Here is a 19,804-nt window from a genome sequence, read left to right on the forward strand (position 1 = left end):
CACCATATTAGAAGAAACAGAACACATTACCGGTCATGGGAGAGGGTGGAACAACTTTTCTTTTGGTCTTCTTGAAAAATCCATCATCTGGGTTGTTAAAATAATATTTCCGTGTTAGGAAGGACTGGAATATTAAAAATAGGGAACCAGGTCAAAATGAATAGAATTTAAATACAAAAGAAAAACATGGTTAGTTAGAAATACATCCAAGCTATAAAGAGACTTGAAGACAATATCAAGATATCTGGTTTTGATATAGATTTGGCACTTTGGAAAGCAAAACATTAAAAACAAATTTCAATTGTCAAGTTCCCAATTTCATCTGAGCTTTTTGGGAAAGACCCCATAAAGCTACTTATCCAGTTTTTGGAGATGGTGAACGTGCAAGGTACTCTTAACACATCTTCCAATGGCCAACTAAAACTCAGTGATTGTCAAAAAGAATGACCAAGTCACCCTTATGCCTCATCAGGCAGGGAGTACAAGTGAGCATCTAGTTTTTGTGGCTTTAATTCAGTGCAGCCCTGTTGAGGGTGCACTAGTATGGACAAGAGGAGAAAACAGGATGGGTTTGACTTTGATTTTTTCAAAAGGCTCTTTTGCATGCTACAGTCATTGATGGATTAGTACATGTATGCAATGAGCCTCATCATCCCGTTAAAACTGGAGAATGAGAATGACCAGAGTTCCTGTTCCGAATGGGCAACTTTTTACGTCCGCTGCATGTTCATAGGTTTGGATGCAAGTGGAAACAATGTGAACATGCGAACAAGGCGGCACGGTAGCACAGTGGTTAGCACTGTTGCTTCACAGCTCCAGGGTCCCAGGTTCGATTCCTGGCTTGGGTCACTGTCTGTGCAGAGTCTGCACGTTCTCCCCGTGTCTGAGTGGGTTTCCTCCGGGTGCTCCGGTTTCCTCCCACAAGTCCCGAAAGACGTGCTGTTAGGTAATTTGGACATTCTTATTTCTCCCTGTGTACTCGAACAGGCGCCGAAATGTGGTGACTAGGGGCTTTTCACAGTAACTTCATTGCAGTGTTAATGTAAACCAACTTGTGACAATAAAGATTATTAAAAAAAGGAGTAGGCCATTTGGTCCCTTGGGCCTGCTCTACCATTTAATAAGATCATCCAATCTTTACCTTAAAAATACTTAGATTCTGCTTCCACTGCCTTTTCATGAAGAGAGTTCCAAAGACTCACGGCCCTCAGATAAAACATTTTCACCTCATCTCAGTTTTAAATGGGCGACCACTTATTCTTAAATAGTGACTCCCTCGTTCTAGATTCTCCTACAAGAGCAAACATCCTCTCCACATCCACCCTGTCAAGACCCCTCAGGATGTTGTATGTTTCAATCATGCTCTTGCTCTTCTAAACTCAGCAGAGCCTGTCCAAACGTTCCTCATAACACAATCTGCCCATTCCAGGTATTAGTCTGGTAAACCTTCTCTGAACCGTTTCCAACACATTTACATCCTTCGTTAAATAAGGTGACCAATACTGTACACACTGCTCCAGATGTAGCCTCACTTGTTCTCTGTGTAAAACTTAATTATGATCTCCCTACTTTTGTATTCAATTCCCCTTGCAATAATTGATACATTTCTATTAGCTTTCCTAATTACTTGCTGTACCTGCACACCAGCCTTTTGTGATTCAAGCAGCAAGACACCCAGATCCCTCTGTATCTCAGAGCTCTGCAAACCCTCACCATTTAGATAATTTGCTTTTCTTGTATTCTTCCTGCCAAAATTGACAATTTCACATTTTCCCACAATATACGCCATTCGCCAGATCTTTACCCACTCACTCAACCTATTAATGTCCTTTTGTATCTTCCTCATGTCCTCTTTACAACTCACTTTCCTACAAATATTTGTATCATCAGAAATTTGGCAACCATCCCATCCATCCCTTCATCCAAGTCATTTATGTAAATTGTTACGGTCCCAGCACTGGTCCCTGTGGCACACCACTCTAAACATCTTGCCAATCTGAAAAAGACCAATTTATGTTGCTTAGCTGCAGTCAAACAGCCTGCCAATGTTCAAGAATGGCAACTCAGACTAGTTGCTGGAGTGCAGCTGACATCTATAGAACCATATCCCAGCACAAGTCACTATATTCAAAGCATATTGCAGATGGGAATGCCAATAAGTTTTAGCATAAAATCTGAAAAGCTGAATCGGTTATTTGGGCCTCTCTCATGCTCCCTCTAGTCGTGGATCAAGAACATACTCACCCTCCAGACAGCAGAATGATACATGATTCATGAAATAAAATCAGGCGGGTAAGTCAACAGTCTCTCAGTTGACACTCAATTGAGCAATGAACTAATCGGCTCGAAACCCACATTAGTCATCCAAGGGTCGGAAACTTTTTGGAATGGAGAGAACTTAAGAGTTACCTGCTTTGGGATATATCGGCCATTTTCTCTCAGAATCCTACTTCTGATCAGAACTTGACTGTAAAAAGTAAACAAATCAATTATATTTTAACAGACTAAGTAATTGCAAGGGAAATTGATACTTTTCCAGACAGACTAAAATATCAACATTTGTACCAGTTTGGTAACCTCCCAAAAAACATCAAAGGTTTTGCACTTATTTCACACGAGTGCCAATACAGTATTTCAGTTAATCGCTAATTTATTTTAAAAGTTATTTCCCTTTTCTAAAGAAAAAAAATCAAAGCAATTTGACAACAGCATCTGATGAGACCACAGCAGGAAATAATGGTGTGGATAAAAATAAAACACAGATTGGTTTTGGGGGCCATACCACAGGTCCAATAGGCTTGCTACACGAGTGGAGCTATCGTCAGCTGTCCAGCCGATTAACCTTATTGAATAGCAATTCCAATGGTTTTCAGTTTGTGTAGGTTCCATCCAGTGGTTATTCTGTGCTACGTTTGCACTACATCTTAGAGCATAATTGTTGGAAATGCTACACTGTTTGATGTACATTTTTGCATTTACAACTCATCACCTTTTACGCATTTAATTTTTTTCTATCCTTCTTTAGTCTCTGAGCTCCCCTCTGGGACCATTATTCTAACCCTGTTATCTAGGTTTAAGCTTTGTTATTGTGCTCAAGATCACCCGGAAATGTTTGTTAATTATTGACTGGGACTATTCTATGCCTCCGCAGGATTTTCTTCCATAAATTGCGGTCGCGCTTCAACATCAAATCATGTTTCAAATGTTGACTATCAAGTGAATTTATTTAAAAACAAGCCACTGAACGAGAGCACTATCCTCACTGGCTATTGAAAGGAAACCAAATGCTCACAATCTCGAGAATAATTACCACCACAGATGAAGACAAATCATCATGCTTCCACCATTCTCCTCTCCCCCTACACCTCATATTTTCAACATCCACAGTGCCTTTTGCCCAAACTGATTCTGAGGAAAGAAGAAATTCTAGAAATGCCCAATGGGGGTCTGGCAGCATCTGTGAAAAAGAAACAGTTAATGTTTGAGGTCTGCACCTTTCACCAAACTGCAATATTTTGCTTTTGATTTTGTGTGTTGTATATTAATTTGTATTGTGTTGATCTGCTTGTTACAGTAACAGATTCACTGAAGCAAATTGAGGGAATATGATACTACTGTGCACTTTTCAATATTTTCATCTTACTTCGCTCAAATCAATTAATTTGAATTATTTTGGCCAAATTTTAAATTTAATCCTTTGCCATTCCCTGGGTAAAAAAGGTCAGGCAGATCATCTTATTCTATCTGTCTACTACTGTTGCACCCCAGCAGAGGAAAAAATAGAACCCAGTTTAAAAACAGTATATAAAGTAGGAGCTAAAAGAAATGGCTTTGATCTTCACCTGGAGAAAGTTTGAACTCTCCCAGTCCAATCAATCCTATCAAGCTATCTGATAATTCATAGCTGGTCAGTGAGTCAAGAGCAATGTTGACTTGGATAAAGGGACCAAGTCTATTATAGCCAAATCCACTGATCATACAAAGATACGTTTGAAAACAACTGGTGAGAAGAACACAAGAGGTTTGAAGTTTACAGGGAGAGGTGGGGTGCACATGTTGCTCGACCCCAGGGTAGAAAAGTTCTGGGGGCAGCCTTAACGAGTACTCTGTTCCTCAGACACAAGGTCCTGCTCTACAGAGCTGCCGGCCAATCTGATTGGAGGGGGTCGGGTCAGGCTTTTGGGTCAGAGGCAAATGTGGTGAAACTGTGGGGGGCGGGGTTCTGCTCCCAATGGACACCGAGCACCCCCTCCCGAAGGGGGTAGCCTTCTTCCTTTCCAATTGAAACAGCGCCTTCCCCATCCGCACATATTATTCTGCCAAATGCTTGCCTGTTTGCTTAGGTGATGGAAACAGGTTTTTAAATCGGGTCATTAATAGGTCTATTGAGGTTCTTAACTGGCCAAAGAGTACGAAGGGTGGCTGGTGCCTTATACATACACCGTATTATACCGTATTATGGGGGACAGCTGGAAGGTGGGTTGGAAAGCAATACACTAGGCCCACCACTATCTTACTTACCCCACGCCTCTCCCAACCTGCAAATATCCAGCTTGGGGAGGGGTTGCAAAATTCCCCCTCAATAAGTTTGCAAGGGGTTTAGATAGGCTAAGCAAACAGGCAAGCATTTGGCAAATGAAATATAATGTGGGAAAATGGGAGGTTATCCACTTTGGTAGGAAGAGTAGAAAAACAGAACGTTATTGAAATGGGAATAGACTGCAGAATGCTGTAGTAGAGGCATCTGGGTGTTCTCGTATATTAAACACAATGTTAGCATCCAGATACAGCAAGTAATTAAGAAATTGAATAGAAACCTGTTCATTATTGCAAGAGGATGGAGTATAAAATTAGGGAAGTCTTGCTGCAATTGTACATACAGGACCTTTCTAGAGTCTGGTGTACGGTTTTGGTCTCCTTATTTCAGGAGGGATCTGCTTGCATTGGAGGTAGTTCAGAGAAGGTCACTAGTTGATTCCTGGGATGACGGGGTTGTCAGATGAGGAAAGGCTCCAATACCCATTGGAGTTGAGGAATTAGGTGATCTGATTGAAACATACAAGATTCTGCGGGTGCATGATGGAATCTTTCCCCTTCTAGGGGAATCTAGAATTAAAGGGAAAAGGGGCTCCGGTTTAAGACAGAGGAGGAGAAAGTGCCTCTCTCAGATGGGTTATGAATCTTTGGAATTCTCTATCTCACAGAGCGGTGGATGCTGGGGTCACGGAGTATACTCAAGGCTGAGATGGACAGATTCTTGAACTATAAAGGGAGTTATGGGGAACAGGGGGAAAAGTAGAGTTGACACAAAGATCAGATAAACTTATTGAATATCAGTGCAGGCTCGAGAGGACACATGGAAGATTCATGCTCCTATTTCTGATACTCTCATGTACAAATGAACCCGAACTGTAATATCACCCAATGAAAGTCAGAATATGTGGGGATGGGGAAGCTATTGCTGCAGGTGTGCTGACTGTGTGGGGACAGGGCCAATTCCTTCTGGTGCCCTGCTGAACTTCGATCAATCACTACAGAACAAATACCGTGAGAGCTTCATGGACAGAATGCCTCAGCTCTACACCAGGCTGTGTATTAAACAACATTTGAGGAACTTGTACAATAATATCTGGATATATAGATGTAATGCCTGAGTCCATTGAGTCCATGCTGACTCCAGTCAGTTACATTCCCCTGCTTTATTCCTGTAGGCCTATAGTTTATTTCCTTCAAGTGTCCATCCAATTACCTTTTGAAATCATTGATGTCTCCTTCTCCATTCTGGCAGGCAGTGAATTTCAAATCGTCACTCACGGTTCCTCACATCCCGTCATACCTTTTGCCTTATATCAGTGTCTCCAAGCCCTTGCTCCATCAGTTAATGGAAACAATTGCCTTTGTCAACCATATCTAAACTTCACATAATCTTGTACACACATCTCAATCTCGCAAAAATCTCCTTTGCACCAAGGAGTGCAACCCCAGCTTCTCCATCGTGGAGAATACGAAGTCATCTTTTATGCTTCACCCTCTCAAAACCTCACTTTGAAAACTTATTAAAGATCCTCTGCTCCAGTAAAACGAAATTCCAGTTCTACAAGTCTCTTCTCACAATCGTAACTTTTCAGCCCCTGTACAATTCTAATACATCATTGCCAATTCCGTTCCGTGCCTTTAATCATCCTGGAGTCAGTAAAGCACACATTGAAAAATTTAGCCGAATCAATCCATTATATAAATTCAACATCATTTCCTTGTTTTTATATTCAATGTCGATGTATAAAGTTCAAAGTCATGTTTGTCTAAACACGGTAGCACAATGGATAGCACTTTTGCTTCACAACGGCAGGGTCCCAGGTTCGATTCCCAGCTTGGGTCACTGTCTGTGCGGAGTCTGCACGTTCTCCGTGTCTGCGTGGGTTTCCTCCGGGTGCTCTGGTTTCCTCCCACAAATCCTGAAAGACATGCTGTTAGGTAATTTGGACATTCTAAATTCTCCCTCCGTGTAACTGAAAAGGCGCTAGAATTTGGCAACTAGGGGCTTTTCACAGTATCTTCATTGCAGTGTTAATGTTAGCCTACTTGTGGCAATAAAGATTAATATTATTAAATGGAGAAATCCCAGGACAAATACATCCATCAAACAATTGACTCCATCCTACCAATTAAATCACACCCACCTTATTCCTGTTCTTTGTCCCACACCCATCTTTCTTTCAATGTAACTATATTCCCTTCAATTCCACTGTTAGATCTTTCCAAGAACAAAGAACAAAGAAAAGTACAGCACAGGAACAGGCCTTCGGCCCTCCAAGCCTGCGCTGACCATGCTGCCCGTCTAAACTAAAATCTTCCACACTTCCGGGGTCCGTATCCCTCTATTCCCATCCTATCATGTATTTGTCAAGACGTCACTATCGTCCCTGCTTCCATCACCTCCTCCGGCAGCAAGTTCCAGGCACCCACAACCCGGTGTAAAAAAACGTGCCTCGTACATTTCCTCGAAACCTTGCCCCTCGCACCTTAAACCTATGCCCCCCAGTAATTGACCCCTCTACCCTGGGAAAAAGTCTCTGAATATCCACTCAGTCTATGCCCCTCATAATTTTGTAGACCTCTATCAGGCCGCCCCTCAACCTCCGTCGTTCCAGTGAGAACAAAACGAGTTTATTCAACTGCTCCTCATAGCTAATGCCCTCCATACCAGGCAACATCCTGGTAAATTTCTTCTGCACCCTCTCTAAAGCCTCCACATTCTTCTGGTAGTGTGGCGACCAGAATTGAACACGATACTTCCAAGTGTGGCCTAACTAAGGTTCTTTCAATTCTGGTGAGAGGTACAGCAAATCTGTTATCCGTTATACACCTCATACAATTTTCCTTTCTATTTACTGAAACTGACCTGACACCACCAGTTTTAGGATTCCACCAAAGCCAAATGCTTTGCTCATGCTATGAAAATTAACAAGGATTTGTCTTGTGGCCACATAAGAGACAAGTATCTATAACATTAACACAGATTAGGCCACTGAACAGTCAGTGTTGAAGACAGGATTGCATTTTATTAAATCCCACAGTGGACAGCAGATTTGAACAGTAGTTAGCACTGCAGCCTCACAGTGCCAGGGACCCGGGTTCAATTCCGGCCTTGGGTGACTGTCTGTGTGGAATTTGCACGTTCTCCCTGTCTCCGCATGGGTTTCTTTTGGGGGCTCTTGTTTCCTCCTACAGTCCAAAGGTGTGTAGGTTAGGTGTGTAGTTACGGGGTTATGGGGATAGGGCAGGGGAATGGGCTGAGGTAGGGTGTTCTTTTGGAGGGTTGGTGCAGTCTTGCTGGGCCGAGTGGCCTTCTTCTGCACTGCAGGGATTCTATGAAATATGGAAAAGAAAAGCAAATTCCTTCGAATAAAATCAAGGCTCAGCACTGTACTGATGTGAAGGTGCCAGTGTGATCGGATTCTTCAGCTATCACATGAAACTAAGGGTTTGAATGTTTTAATCTGACAGATGTTGAAAATCTCATGGTGGGGAGCGGCTGTGTTTTTGCGAGCACTGTCACTACTCATGTTTCAATCCTTTTTTTAAAATCCCGATGCACACTCAAGAAAAAAATAATTGTGGGTTGTATGTCCTGTGCTATGTTCCTGGATGATTCGGGCTAGATCTTGGGTGGTGGAGAGCTGTGTTAAGACAAAAAAATCCTTATTTGATTGGGGCAGTTGGAGGCGGCCGGGGTGGGGCCAAGCTTTGCAGTTACGGTTTTGCTGGGGAGAGGGCCTGTCCCTCAGCGATGCGGTTGGTGTCGAGATGATGGCTGCCATTGTGAATGTTGTGGACGATGGTCTCGGCTCCTTGACGCAGCTTGTTGGTGCTCATGTTGATGAACTGCGAGATATCCTTAAGAGAATGGATGAAGCGGAGAAGAGATTCCTATCACTAGAGCAGTCTCCTTGGTGGGGGTTCACCTCAAGTCCTCGGAAATCCTGTTACCTGGTATATTGAATATCCTGGTTGTTTCTGAGAGATGGGGCCGGACGGGACCTGAGGACACCCAGTCTTCTAAGGGAACTGGGGACAAATTCCCAACCAAATTGGAGAACTGACTGCCATGCTTTAGCAATCTCGATTTGAAGATTGGGTGTTTCGAGTTTGATGGAACACATTGTATCCGGTCGTCGAGGCCTGGGGGCGGTTAGCGATCAGACCACTGTTTCTACATTGTCTTGCCCTCGGATGTTCATCGAGAGGTGTTGGAGGCAGCTGGACGCAATGGGTCTCTGCCTCCCACCGGGAAGCTTTCTGTGCAGCTTTCTCATGTATTTGGTTTGGTTGGCCCCTTATTCTGCACTGTAACCAATCACTGTTTGTCGATGTACCATTTGTCAATGTACTCTGTTGATTATTCTTTTTGTCTACTATGTACGTACTGTGTACGTTCCCTCGGCTGCAGAAAAAAACTTTTCACTGTACTTCGATACATGTGACAATAAATCAAATCAAAGCAAATAAATAAAATCTTCCTTTTTGTCTTATGGTGGGAGCATGCACAATAGGGCCATGAGCTCATGGCTATATCCTGAGATCTTCTGCTCCTGTTAGTATCTTTTCATCCTATCATGGTCAGTGTGATGGAGGCACCGACCACAATAATTACAATCGGAACCAACTGTATGTATATTTGCAGGTCTTCTCTGTAAAATAGTGTGGAATGATGATTTCTCGGTACTGTGCTGGATTTTGAGGATTTGTTGCGCCTTGTGGTTAAGTACTAATGACTTTGCTAATTTCTTCTGCTTTTTTCCCGTTATTTTGGGATTAAAGAATCATTGGTTGGCTTCTGCAACGGTAGACAGGTCTTATATCCGAGAAAAATACGTTATATGTTATTGATGCCTCTGGTACGATTGGAGTGGGGGACACATGAGTTGTGGAACGCGCCCTAACATGACATGAAAATTCTATCCTATATTCTGGATGGCTATACGAGCAGTCACTACATGTGAGGGTGTGTGCCATTTTGCCATGTTGTCTTGGCTTTATCCTCTTCTCCCTCATTCTCTAGCATATCCATTGGTACATATGGAGGTACAAAGTTTGATGATTAAACTGAACCAACTATGTTGTTGTTCTCCGGTCTTTCTGTATATTCATGTATGCTGAGGCACTAATGCCAATCTGTACCGTTCCGGAGGATTTGTTATGTAATTTGTAAAAATAGAAAAACTCTAATAAAAATATATATTTTTTTAAATCTCATGACAATATCATAAGAGAAGTAGGAAGTTGCTCTGGTGTCTGTAATCAGACAGGTCAACTATTCATTCACATCATTGTTGTTTATGGGACTTGCTGTTCCCAAAATAACCAGTACATCTGCTGACATAGCAGCCACTGTGCCCTGAAGTAATTAATTGGATGCACAGTGGTTTGAAAGACACAAGGCACAAAGTACAATCTGTTTCACCATTCCAACCTTTGTAAGGAGTCACAGTACAAATGTCTTTCCATCAGCTTAGTACAGATTTCACAAGCAAGGACTGGGTGCTCATGAAACAAATGCAGAAAATAGAAGATTTTAACCACTTGCAGAAACCAACAGTTGTTTAAAACAGTTCAATCCAATGCAGCAGTAAAAGATTTTGACTAGCGTTGAGATCATATCACCAACACAAAATTAAGAATTCAGTAGGCCAAAAGACACTAATGTACTGAATTACAAAGCTGAAGATAACATTGAGGAAAGACACAAAGGTACAATTGAAAAGAAGGTTTTGAGGTGCTATGGAAATTAGAGAGATAAGGCAAAGCATTTTGAGAAGAAAGGCCCAGGGGAACATTGTAGCTAAAAAATCAGCTTCTAGTTGAAGACGAGCAGTAATCTTAAATCAGAGGAATGGAAGATGTCATCTGAATATTTTGCTGGCAATTAGCTAAATAATATGGAGCGAGTCTGTGGATGAGAATCTTGGATAATGGAGTCAATAATATATAAGTTGTCAAACAATGGCAACTGAGTTGGATAGCACAGCAATTCCAAGGCCATTGAAAGAAAGGGATGGTTGGAGGTAGGATGGTAGTTTGAAAGAAATTAGTGAATGGGAGGGAGGGGTTTGTTTTAAAAAGGGCGAGGGCAACAGCTGAAGAGAGAGAAAATTTAATAATTCCCAAAGTACAGAGACAAGACAAACCTGGGGAGCAGGGTAAGCTTTATGAGCGAAGAACCCTACAACAGTTGAGGGAGGAAGAAGAAAACAGAAAAATTGCATGGTCTAAGGATGACTATAACTGGGATCAAAGGGGAGGTGGCAGTGGATGCAAACAACTTTCAAACAGATGTCCATGAGCCCCTCACAACTTGAATCAGCAGTAAGGATGGCGGAAGTACACCAGCACCACTCCCTGTAAGGGAGGGAAGTCTGGAAGTCATCAGTGGTGGTAAAGTTATTATTTGCCCCCTCAGAATACTCTGGAGCAATGGATTTATTTTTCATTTATTGTTCTTTTCACAGAATGTGGGTGCTGCTGTCTAGGCCAACATTTTTATTGACCAATCCCGATTGCCCTTGAGAAGGTGGCGGTGAACCATAAAATGTAGGTTAACCCATTCACAATGCTGTTAGGGAGGGAGTTGAAGGATTTTGATGCAGTGACAAAGATAATAGTGACCAAGTCTGGATGGTGGATGGCTTGAAGGGGGAACTTGCAGGTGGTAGTTTTCCAATGTATCGGCTGCCCTTGTCTTTCTGATGGAGGTCCTGTGGGTTTGGAAGGTGCCGAAGGACCTTTGATGAGTTGCATTTTGTAAATAGCACACACTGCAGCGAGGGACAAAAAAGGCTCTGGCCAAATTAGATATAACAGTTTAAGAGTGCTCATCCCATGTACTTGAGAACATGGGTAACCAGGAGTGGTGACTGCAGAGATCTGGTGGGTGATTAAGGAATCAAAGGCAAAGCAATTGCTGAGTGAGTATGCGGTTTGATGGAGGTGCCAATGTCAGTGCAAATGGCAGAGCAGTGGTAATGGTGCTGGTGAATATTTTGTTAGGGGCACAAATTGATGCAGAGGGAACAGCTAGGCATAGAGATAGGAGTCTTAAAATAAATTATACAATGATTGTAGAATTACAAGTTAATGAAAAGACAAAAGTGGATACGGGTAACCATCAGATCATATGAGTAGGGTGACCTCAAGCACAGCTTAATAGTGTTTTTCACCCCCCCCCCCCCTCTCTCTCTCTTCCACACCCCCCACCCCACCCCTCAAGACCCACTTTTTCCAACTGGCCAACCTTTGTAACCCACTTTCTCTAACCTTTTATTTGACCGCTGAGCCTGTTTGGTCCTCAGCACAATCTCACTGAATCAGGTTCATAGGAGGAGAGGGCAATGTGCATATCAGATGCAGAGTTCAGCCAATTCCTTTGCGCCATTTTCATCTTGTGAGAATGGAAAATCCAATCTCGCATATGTAGGTCGTCGTGAAGGGTAATAGCAACAAAATGCTAGTGCTACTCAGCACTGGATACTCCTCGGAGATTCTACTCAAGAATGCTGATAACCATTTGGACATTTGGTGTATTTTTAATGTGCTGTCACAGGTCAGGCACAGAAGCTCAGTCACACTGTTATAGTGTGGGGCATTTTCTCTTTAGCTACATGGTAAGCTACCATGTAAGAGGCTAATTGTGCTTTGTCATTCAATGTTATATTTCTGCCAAGGGCTTCAACTGATGATTTTCTGCCAAGGATTTCAGCTGGTGATTTAAGTTCTCACTGCATCCTTTGAAAAAAAATCAAGAGGTTTGTCCTCAAACTCGCCATGCTTCGTCTTCAAATGCCTTTGAAATTTTGAGGGTTTTAAACTCTCATTCGCTAGCACTTCCCTGAATAGGAACCGATGCAGGAAGTCAGAGGGAAGCAAAGTGAGGACAGAAACAATAGGCAGTAATGGGACAAGTGGAAGGCAGAGAAACCAAAGACAAAAATCAAAAAGGGCCACATTATATTATAATTCTAAAAGAGCAATCGATATTAAAAAAAAGTCTGAAGGCTCTGTGTCTCAATGCTAGGAGCATTTGTAATACGGTTGACGAATTAACTGCGCTGACGATCATTAATGGATATGATGTAATTAGGATCACGGAGACCTGGCTCCATGGTGACCAATATGTCGAGAAACCAACTATAGAGCAGGCCATCCTAGACTGGGTATTGTGCAATAAGAGAGGATTAATTAGCAACGTTGTGATGTGAGATCCTTTAGGAAAGAGTGACTATAATATGGTAGAATTCTTCATTAAGATGGAGAGTGACACAGTTAAGTCTGAGACTAGGGTCCTGAACTTACAGAAAGCTAACTTTCTTGGTATGAGACGTGCATCGGCTAGGATAAGCTGGCAAAGGATACTTAAGGGGTTGACTGTAGATAGGCAATGGCAAACATTGAAAGAACACATGGATGAACTTCATCAATTGTACATCCCTGTCTGGCGCAAGAGTAAGGTGGGGAAGGTAGGTCAAACATGGCTAACAAGGAAAACCAGGGATAGTGTTAAAGCCAAAGAGGAGTCATATAAATTGGCCAGAAAAAGCAGCAAGCCTGAGGACTGGGGGAAATTTCAAATTCAGCAGAGGAGAACAAAAGATTTAATTCAGAAGGTGAAAATAGAATACGAGAGTAAGCTTGCAGAGAATATAAAACCGGAATATAAAAGCTTCTATAGGTATGGGAAGAGAAAAGGACTGGTGAAGACAAATGTAGATCCCTTACAGTTAGAATCAGGTGAATTCATAATGGGCAAAGAGATGGCAGACCAATTGAACAAATACTTTGGATTTGTCTTCACTAAGGAGGATGCTAGGGGACAGAGGGTCTAGCATGAAAGAGGAACTGAAGGAAATCCTTATTAGTCAGGAAATTGTATTGGGGAAATTGATGGGATTAAAACCCGATATGGCCCCAGGGCCTGATGCTCTGCATTCCAGAGTACTTAAGGAAATGGCCGTTGAAATAGTGGACGCATTGGTGATCATTTTCCAACATTTAATAGATCTTGGAAGAGTTTCAATGGATTGAGGTTAGCTAATGTAACTCCACTTTTTCAAAAAGGAGGGAGAGGGAAAATGGGGAATTATAGACCAGTTAGCCTGCCATCGGTGGTGGGAAAAATGCTGGAATCAGTTATTAAGTTGAAATAACTAAGCATTTGGGAAGAGGGGACAGGATCAGTCCAAGTCATCATGGACTCACTAAAGGGAAATCATGCTTGACAAATCTTCCATGAATTCTTTGAGAATGTGGTCAGTAGAGTGGACAAGGGTGGATGTTGTGTATCTGGAATTTCATAAGGCTTTTGACAAGGTCCCACACAAGAGATTAGTGAGCAAAATTAAAGCTCATGGTATTGGGGGTAATGAATTGAAGTGGATAGAAAACTGGTTAGCAGACAGGAAGCAGAGAGTGGGAATAAACTGATCTTTTTCAGAGTGGCAGGCAGTGACTAGTGGGGTTCAGTGCTGTGACCCCAGCTGTTTGCAATATACATTAATCATTTGGATGAAGAAATTGCATGCAATATCTCCAAATTTGCAGACGACACTAAGCTGAGTGGCAGAGTGTGCTGTGAGGAGGATGCAAAGAGGCTGCAGGGTGACTTGGACAGGCTGGCTGAGTGGGCAAATGCAATATAATGTGGGTAAATGCGAGGTGATCCACTTCGGTGGCCAAAATTGGAAGGCAGATTATCTGAATGGTGGCAGTTTAGGAAAAGGGGAAGTACAACGAGACCGGTGTGTCATGGTGGAACAGTCGCTGAAGGTTGGCATGCAGGTACAGCAGTCAGTGAGGAAAGCTAATGGCATGCTGACCTTCATAGCGAGAGGATTTGAGTATAGGAGTATAGGAGTCTTGCTGCTGTTATACAGGGCCTTGGTGAAACCACACTGAGTATTGTGTGGAGTTTTGGTCTCCGAGGAAGGACATTCTTGCTATTGAGGGTGTCCAGCAAAGGTTCACCAGACTAATTCCCGGGATGGCAGGACTGACATATGAAGAAAGACTGGATCGACTGGGCTTATACTCACTGGAGTTTAGAAGAATGAGAGCGAATCTCAAAGAAACATATAAAATCCTAATGGGACTGGACAGGCTAGATGCAGGATGAATGTTCCCGATGTTGGGGACGTCCTGAACTAGGGGTCACAGCCTAAGAATAAGGGGTAAGCCTGCAGGGTGACTTGGATAGGCTGGCTGAGTGGGCAAATGCACTATAATGTGTGTAAATGCGAGGTTATCCACTTCGCATTGTTGTGAACTTGTGGAATTCTCTACAACAGAAAACTGTTGGGCCAGTTCGCTAGATATATTCGAGAGGGAGCTGGACGTGGCCCTTGCAGCTAAAGGGACATGGAGAGAAAGCGCGAGTGGGATACTGAATTTGCATGATCAGCCATGATCATATTGAATGGTGGTGCAGGCTCAAAGGGCCAACTCCTGCACCTGTTTTCAATGTTTTTATGTTTCTAACACACATGGGCTTTGCATCCTGATTTGCATTGACACAATTAACAAAATCATACCTCAAGAAATCATCTTTATACTGCTTTGATCCTGATTTAAGATTTTCTTTATAGGTAATTTAGGCTGTTCACCGGCGCTGGAACTCTGCACAGAGCCAACACAGCACTGTTCTGCCCTGTCCTCTCCTGAGCAGCTCTCTCCAACAGATTCAGATGTGAAATCCTGCCTGTGTGTGTATCTGGCCATCTCTTCCTTGTAACAAAACGATCCATCTTCACAGTCCTGTTTTGCTTGCTAGCAGCTAGAAAATGGAAGCAGCTTGCCTCCATGCCAAAAGTACGTAGGTACAGGACACTTGGTGTCAAGCATAAGTACAGGGGCTTGACCTGCTCACTGCTGCCACTTATGACCAGAAAACTGCACGCTCGCCCTCATTTTGTTCTCTTTTAAAAGCTGGTAGCAGCCGCCATTCTGAATTTAAAAGCCGGTAATAGCCTTTGGGTGCTTCTCCTGCAATCATGACCACCACGGGAACGTCGTGACCAATTGTTCCGCGGTCCTCCTGAAAACCGCCCCCACCCTCACTTTGAAGAACCTTGGCTTAATTTGAGGACCTTCAAAAACGGTGGGCGAATCGTGGAAATTTTGGGACAAAAGAAACTGGTGATTTTGAGAGGATCCCTGATAGGCAATGGGAATCAAAGGAGATGCATTTAACTGAGGAAAGAATGCAGGAGCTGCATGAGGATTTGGCAAGATGAGACCTGGAACGTGGTGAACACTCAAAAGACAGAGGAAATATCGAACTGGGCAAGTGGAGAAGGAGATAAAAGTTGACTGCTCACAAATCCAATTTTTCAGCAAAGTCTAGTGGAGTCTAAACTTAGATGGGGAAAGAGGGGGGGGGGAAGGAAGAGCAAGAAAAATACCCATGTTAAAAGGCCATAAGTCTGCTCTAAAGACAAGGGCTTAATCTAGCACCAAGGACCACAGTAGGGAGAATCACAATGGTACTTGGAGGACTGGGGCACAATACAGTTAGTTAGGTAGTAGGCGCAAGACAGTGAAATATAACACCTATAATACATTTGCAGGTCTTTTTCTAAACAAACATTTAGGTCAGCCTACTTTTAAAACATAGAGGAAACTCCTTTTACAACATAATGAAAAACATGTGTGCACTGTGGTAACCTTTATTCAATAAATGTGCACAGAGACTATATGTTTGACACTTAAACAAGCTGCCAATATACACTGGACAACAATGTTACATAGGAACATAGAAATTAGACAATTCAGTCCTTCGAGTCTGCTCCTGCATTCAATTGGATCATGACTGATCTCTTGCTGGTCCCAAATCCACCTCCCTGTCTGTTCCTCACATCCGTTTAACCCATTTTTACAATCCAAAATATATCTATCGCCTTCTTGAAACCATTTAATAATTCAGACTCCACCACGCTATGGGGCAGTGAGCTCCACAAATTCACCTCCCTCTACCGCACTCAACCTGTGACTTCACATTCTAGATGGCCCCACAAAACGGAACATTTGGTCTACATTTACTTTATCAATCCCTCTTGGTATTTTATATATCTCGATCAGACCCCGCTCATTCTTCTAAACTCCAATGAGTATAAGCCCAAACTGTTCAATCTCTCCTCATACTTCAACCCTTTCATCCAGGAATGTTGCTAATTAAGCATACTATAGCTGCAATCAATGACATTGGATCACCAAACACAGTGCTGCCAAACATCATTGACAGATGGTGATGGAGAATCCTAGCCAACACCTCCTCAATACAATAAAGAGAGGAGTGGAAGCTGGGCTCTACTGCAGAATAAATGGGTTTGTATTAATCACCAATTCAACTGGAGAATGCATGAGCCCCAATGACCCTTGCAATTGGTTAGTGGGTGTTTCCTGTATAAACCCAAAAAAAGGAGAAAATGTATCTGAGATGACAATGGGGCGATGCAGAGAAACACTTGTCATAACACAAATTATCATTCATTAAGGTTATAGGCTACAGTTCAAGGACAAAATTAAACTGTAGTTATAATTTTAAAAGATCAAAAATAATGTATCAGACTTTAGTGAGAAAAGGTACAAAGGAAGGATGGTCAAGTTCCTCAAGATTGATTTATGCCTCCTCTCCCCCCCCCCCCCCCCCCCGGAATCTTGGACCATAAGTTCTCAATTTATTTCATTCAGAATGTAAATTACACCAATAAATCAAGTTCTGAGTGTACATGTAGATGTGAACTGCTTTGGCCATCTAAGTCAGATGTCTTAGCCATCATTTAAAAAAAAGAATCTACACGCACACAATTTGTTCTGGGCACAAAATAGTGCTACTCACGCAACACAGTAACAACATTTACATGGCTCTTACAAGTGCAGAGTCAGGATTATGCAACTCCAGTCAGTCTCAATTCTCATTTGCTTCTGTCAAAAAATAGACAACACATTGAAAGTTCATCTCAGATGCGGGCTAACCCTCACCCTTCCACACACAGTGTGCGGAACTGCTCCTTTCCATACAGCCCCCGTAAATTGTTCCTTCGCCATTTGTCCCTCAGGCAAAAAAACAGCCTGGAATAAGCTGGGTTTCAATTACTCAGGATCAGGACCTCCAGGGAGATGGTCCAGGGACCAGGCAAACTCTTCATTTCAACCCCTTCCGTACAAATAGTATAATGTGACATGCAAATGTCAGAAATGTGAGGGGAAATAAAGCATAACGTAAATAGTTGAAAAGCTGCAATGGCTGGAACATCAGACGAGATTACGGGAAAGAGTTAGCAATGTAAAAGCAGAAAGGCCAAACTGAACACGGATGTTCTCTGACAACCGCTCCAGAGGTTCTGAGAAAGAAGATGGTCTCCATGGAAATGGAGCAGGTCCTTGTTTAGCCGCTGAAAGTAACCCGCCTACCTGTCGGAAACCTGCTCCTCCGTGAGCTTCTTGTCGCTCTGTAACAGAATGGAGATGTAATGCCGGATCAGGCCCACGAAGAAAGTGATGAAGACGATGGGCAACACCACCCACAGCCTGATGTTGGAATCCAACAGCAACTCCGGCTCCGCCATCTTCCGCCGGAAATGACGCGCCGCCACTCACACGCACCGGCACCTACTGTTGTACGTCAGACGTCAGCAATGTGCTACGCCAGGAGGACGTTGGTGCGGCTGCCCATGTGCTAGGCCCCGCCCATCCTGCAGCACTGGCTGCTTCAGAAACCCTGCAATGCAGGAGGTCATTCGGCCCATCGATCCTGCACTGATCCACCAAAGGAGTTCTGGTTTCTCCCACAGAGGGAAACATCCTCTCACCGGCCATTTTTGTCAAGTTCCGTCTCTCGAGATCTTAAAAAGTTTCTATAAGATCATCTCTCATTCTTCTAAATGGCAAAGCAATTATGAGAAATGAGCAATTTATGTTCTTTTTACATGTTGTTTCTACATGAATAAACTCTGGTTAACAAAGAAGATGTCAACAATAGTGCTTGATGGGAAATAAGATGTCAAGTGGAGTTTTGTGTAAACTGCAGTGCCCAAGTTGTTGTAGCTGTGAGACTGACCTTCGGGAATGAACAGGATCTACAATAGCAGGATGCAGGTGCAGACGGGAGGCCTCATCCTACATCATTTTTAATTGACGGTTCAAGGGTGTACCAGGAGCTAACTGAAACCACTGCTAGGCAAAGCAAGGGGGAAGCCAAAGTGAACATAACAATTCCAAATAAGGAATCACTGATAAGGAAACTGCCATCGGGGCAGAGAGTGGGGTGTGTTTCTCAGAGATTGTATATAAAAAACCATGCTGTTAAATTCTGTGTGTCTGCTACTGTTGACAAGCGGCACCCGTTCTTGCAAGATCGATTGAATAAAATACTTCTTCAGAATTTGACCAAGTGCAAATTATTATCAAGTGAGCAGTGTTTCTCACAATTGGGGGCTCATCCGGGACCATCTTCATTGATCGAGGGGGGCGGCTCAAGAGGAACCGAGAAGACGTGTCCCGTTATTTAAACGGTCTCGTACTTCGTCTTGAGTAGTTACCCACGGTCAACTGAACACGTTCCTAGGGTAGTCATTCTGAAGAAGCAAATAACGGAGTATAGTGGCAGGCACGCCGTGAAAGTGAAAGTCAGGCAACTCTGTGCACGGAGCAAGGTAAGAAAAACGACTTTTAAGTATTACCTTGTTGACTTGGGTTCGTATCTAGACATCCGTATAAGTGTATGGGCGTATTGATGATATAAGGACTCTGGAGTTTATATCTATACATCCGTATAAGTGTATGGGCGGATTGATGATATAAGGACTCTAGAGTTTATATCTATACATCCGTATAAGTGTATGGGCGGATTGATGATATAAGGACTCTGGAGTTTATATCTATACATCCGTATAAGTGTATGGGCGGATTGATGATATAAGTATTTTCAAAATTGTGATTGTTTTTTAAAAAATATATTTTATTCAAGTTTTCAAACACAATTTTTTCCCTTACAAATCAAAAAAAAAGTAACATAATAACTGCAATATAACATTGTTTAACTAACATGGTAAACTAACCAAATAACACGAAGTAATACTCCCCCCCGCCCCCTCTCCCCCTCCAAAAACCCAAACAATTTACCCCCCCTCCCTCCCCGCCCCCCTCCCCCTGGGTTGCTGCTGCTGGCCATCTATCTTCCTTCCCTCTAACGTTCCGCTAGGTAGTCGAGGAACGGTTGCCACCGTCTGGTGAACCCTTCAGCCGATCCTCTCAG

The 19,804-nt window shown here is 42.9% G+C and overlaps 1 protein-coding gene across 1 annotated transcript in view; it reads right to left on the reverse strand.

Moving 5' to 3' along the window:
• The window catches only part of emc3 (ER membrane protein complex subunit 3), a 39,211-nt gene extending 21,069 nt beyond the window's left edge, over positions 1–18,142 (reverse strand). Inside the window, exons 1-3 of the mRNA XM_072472968.1 lie at positions 17,962–18,142; positions 2,410–2,467; positions 31–124 (exon numbers count right to left, since the gene is read on the reverse strand). Coding sequence (XP_072329069.1) covers positions 31–124; positions 2,410–2,467; positions 17,962–18,116 — 307 coding nt within the window. The 5' untranslated portion in view covers positions 18,117–18,142. The remainder of the gene's footprint in view (positions 1–30; positions 125–2,409; positions 2,468–17,961) is intronic.
• Between the last annotated feature and the right edge of the window lie 1,662 nt (positions 18,143–19,804).

Source organism: Scyliorhinus torazame, chromosome 13 (assembly GCF_047496885.1).
Source record: "Scyliorhinus torazame isolate Kashiwa2021f chromosome 13, sScyTor2.1, whole genome shotgun sequence".
NCBI classification, from domain to species: Eukaryota; Metazoa; Chordata; class Chondrichthyes; order Carcharhiniformes; family Scyliorhinidae; genus Scyliorhinus; species Scyliorhinus torazame.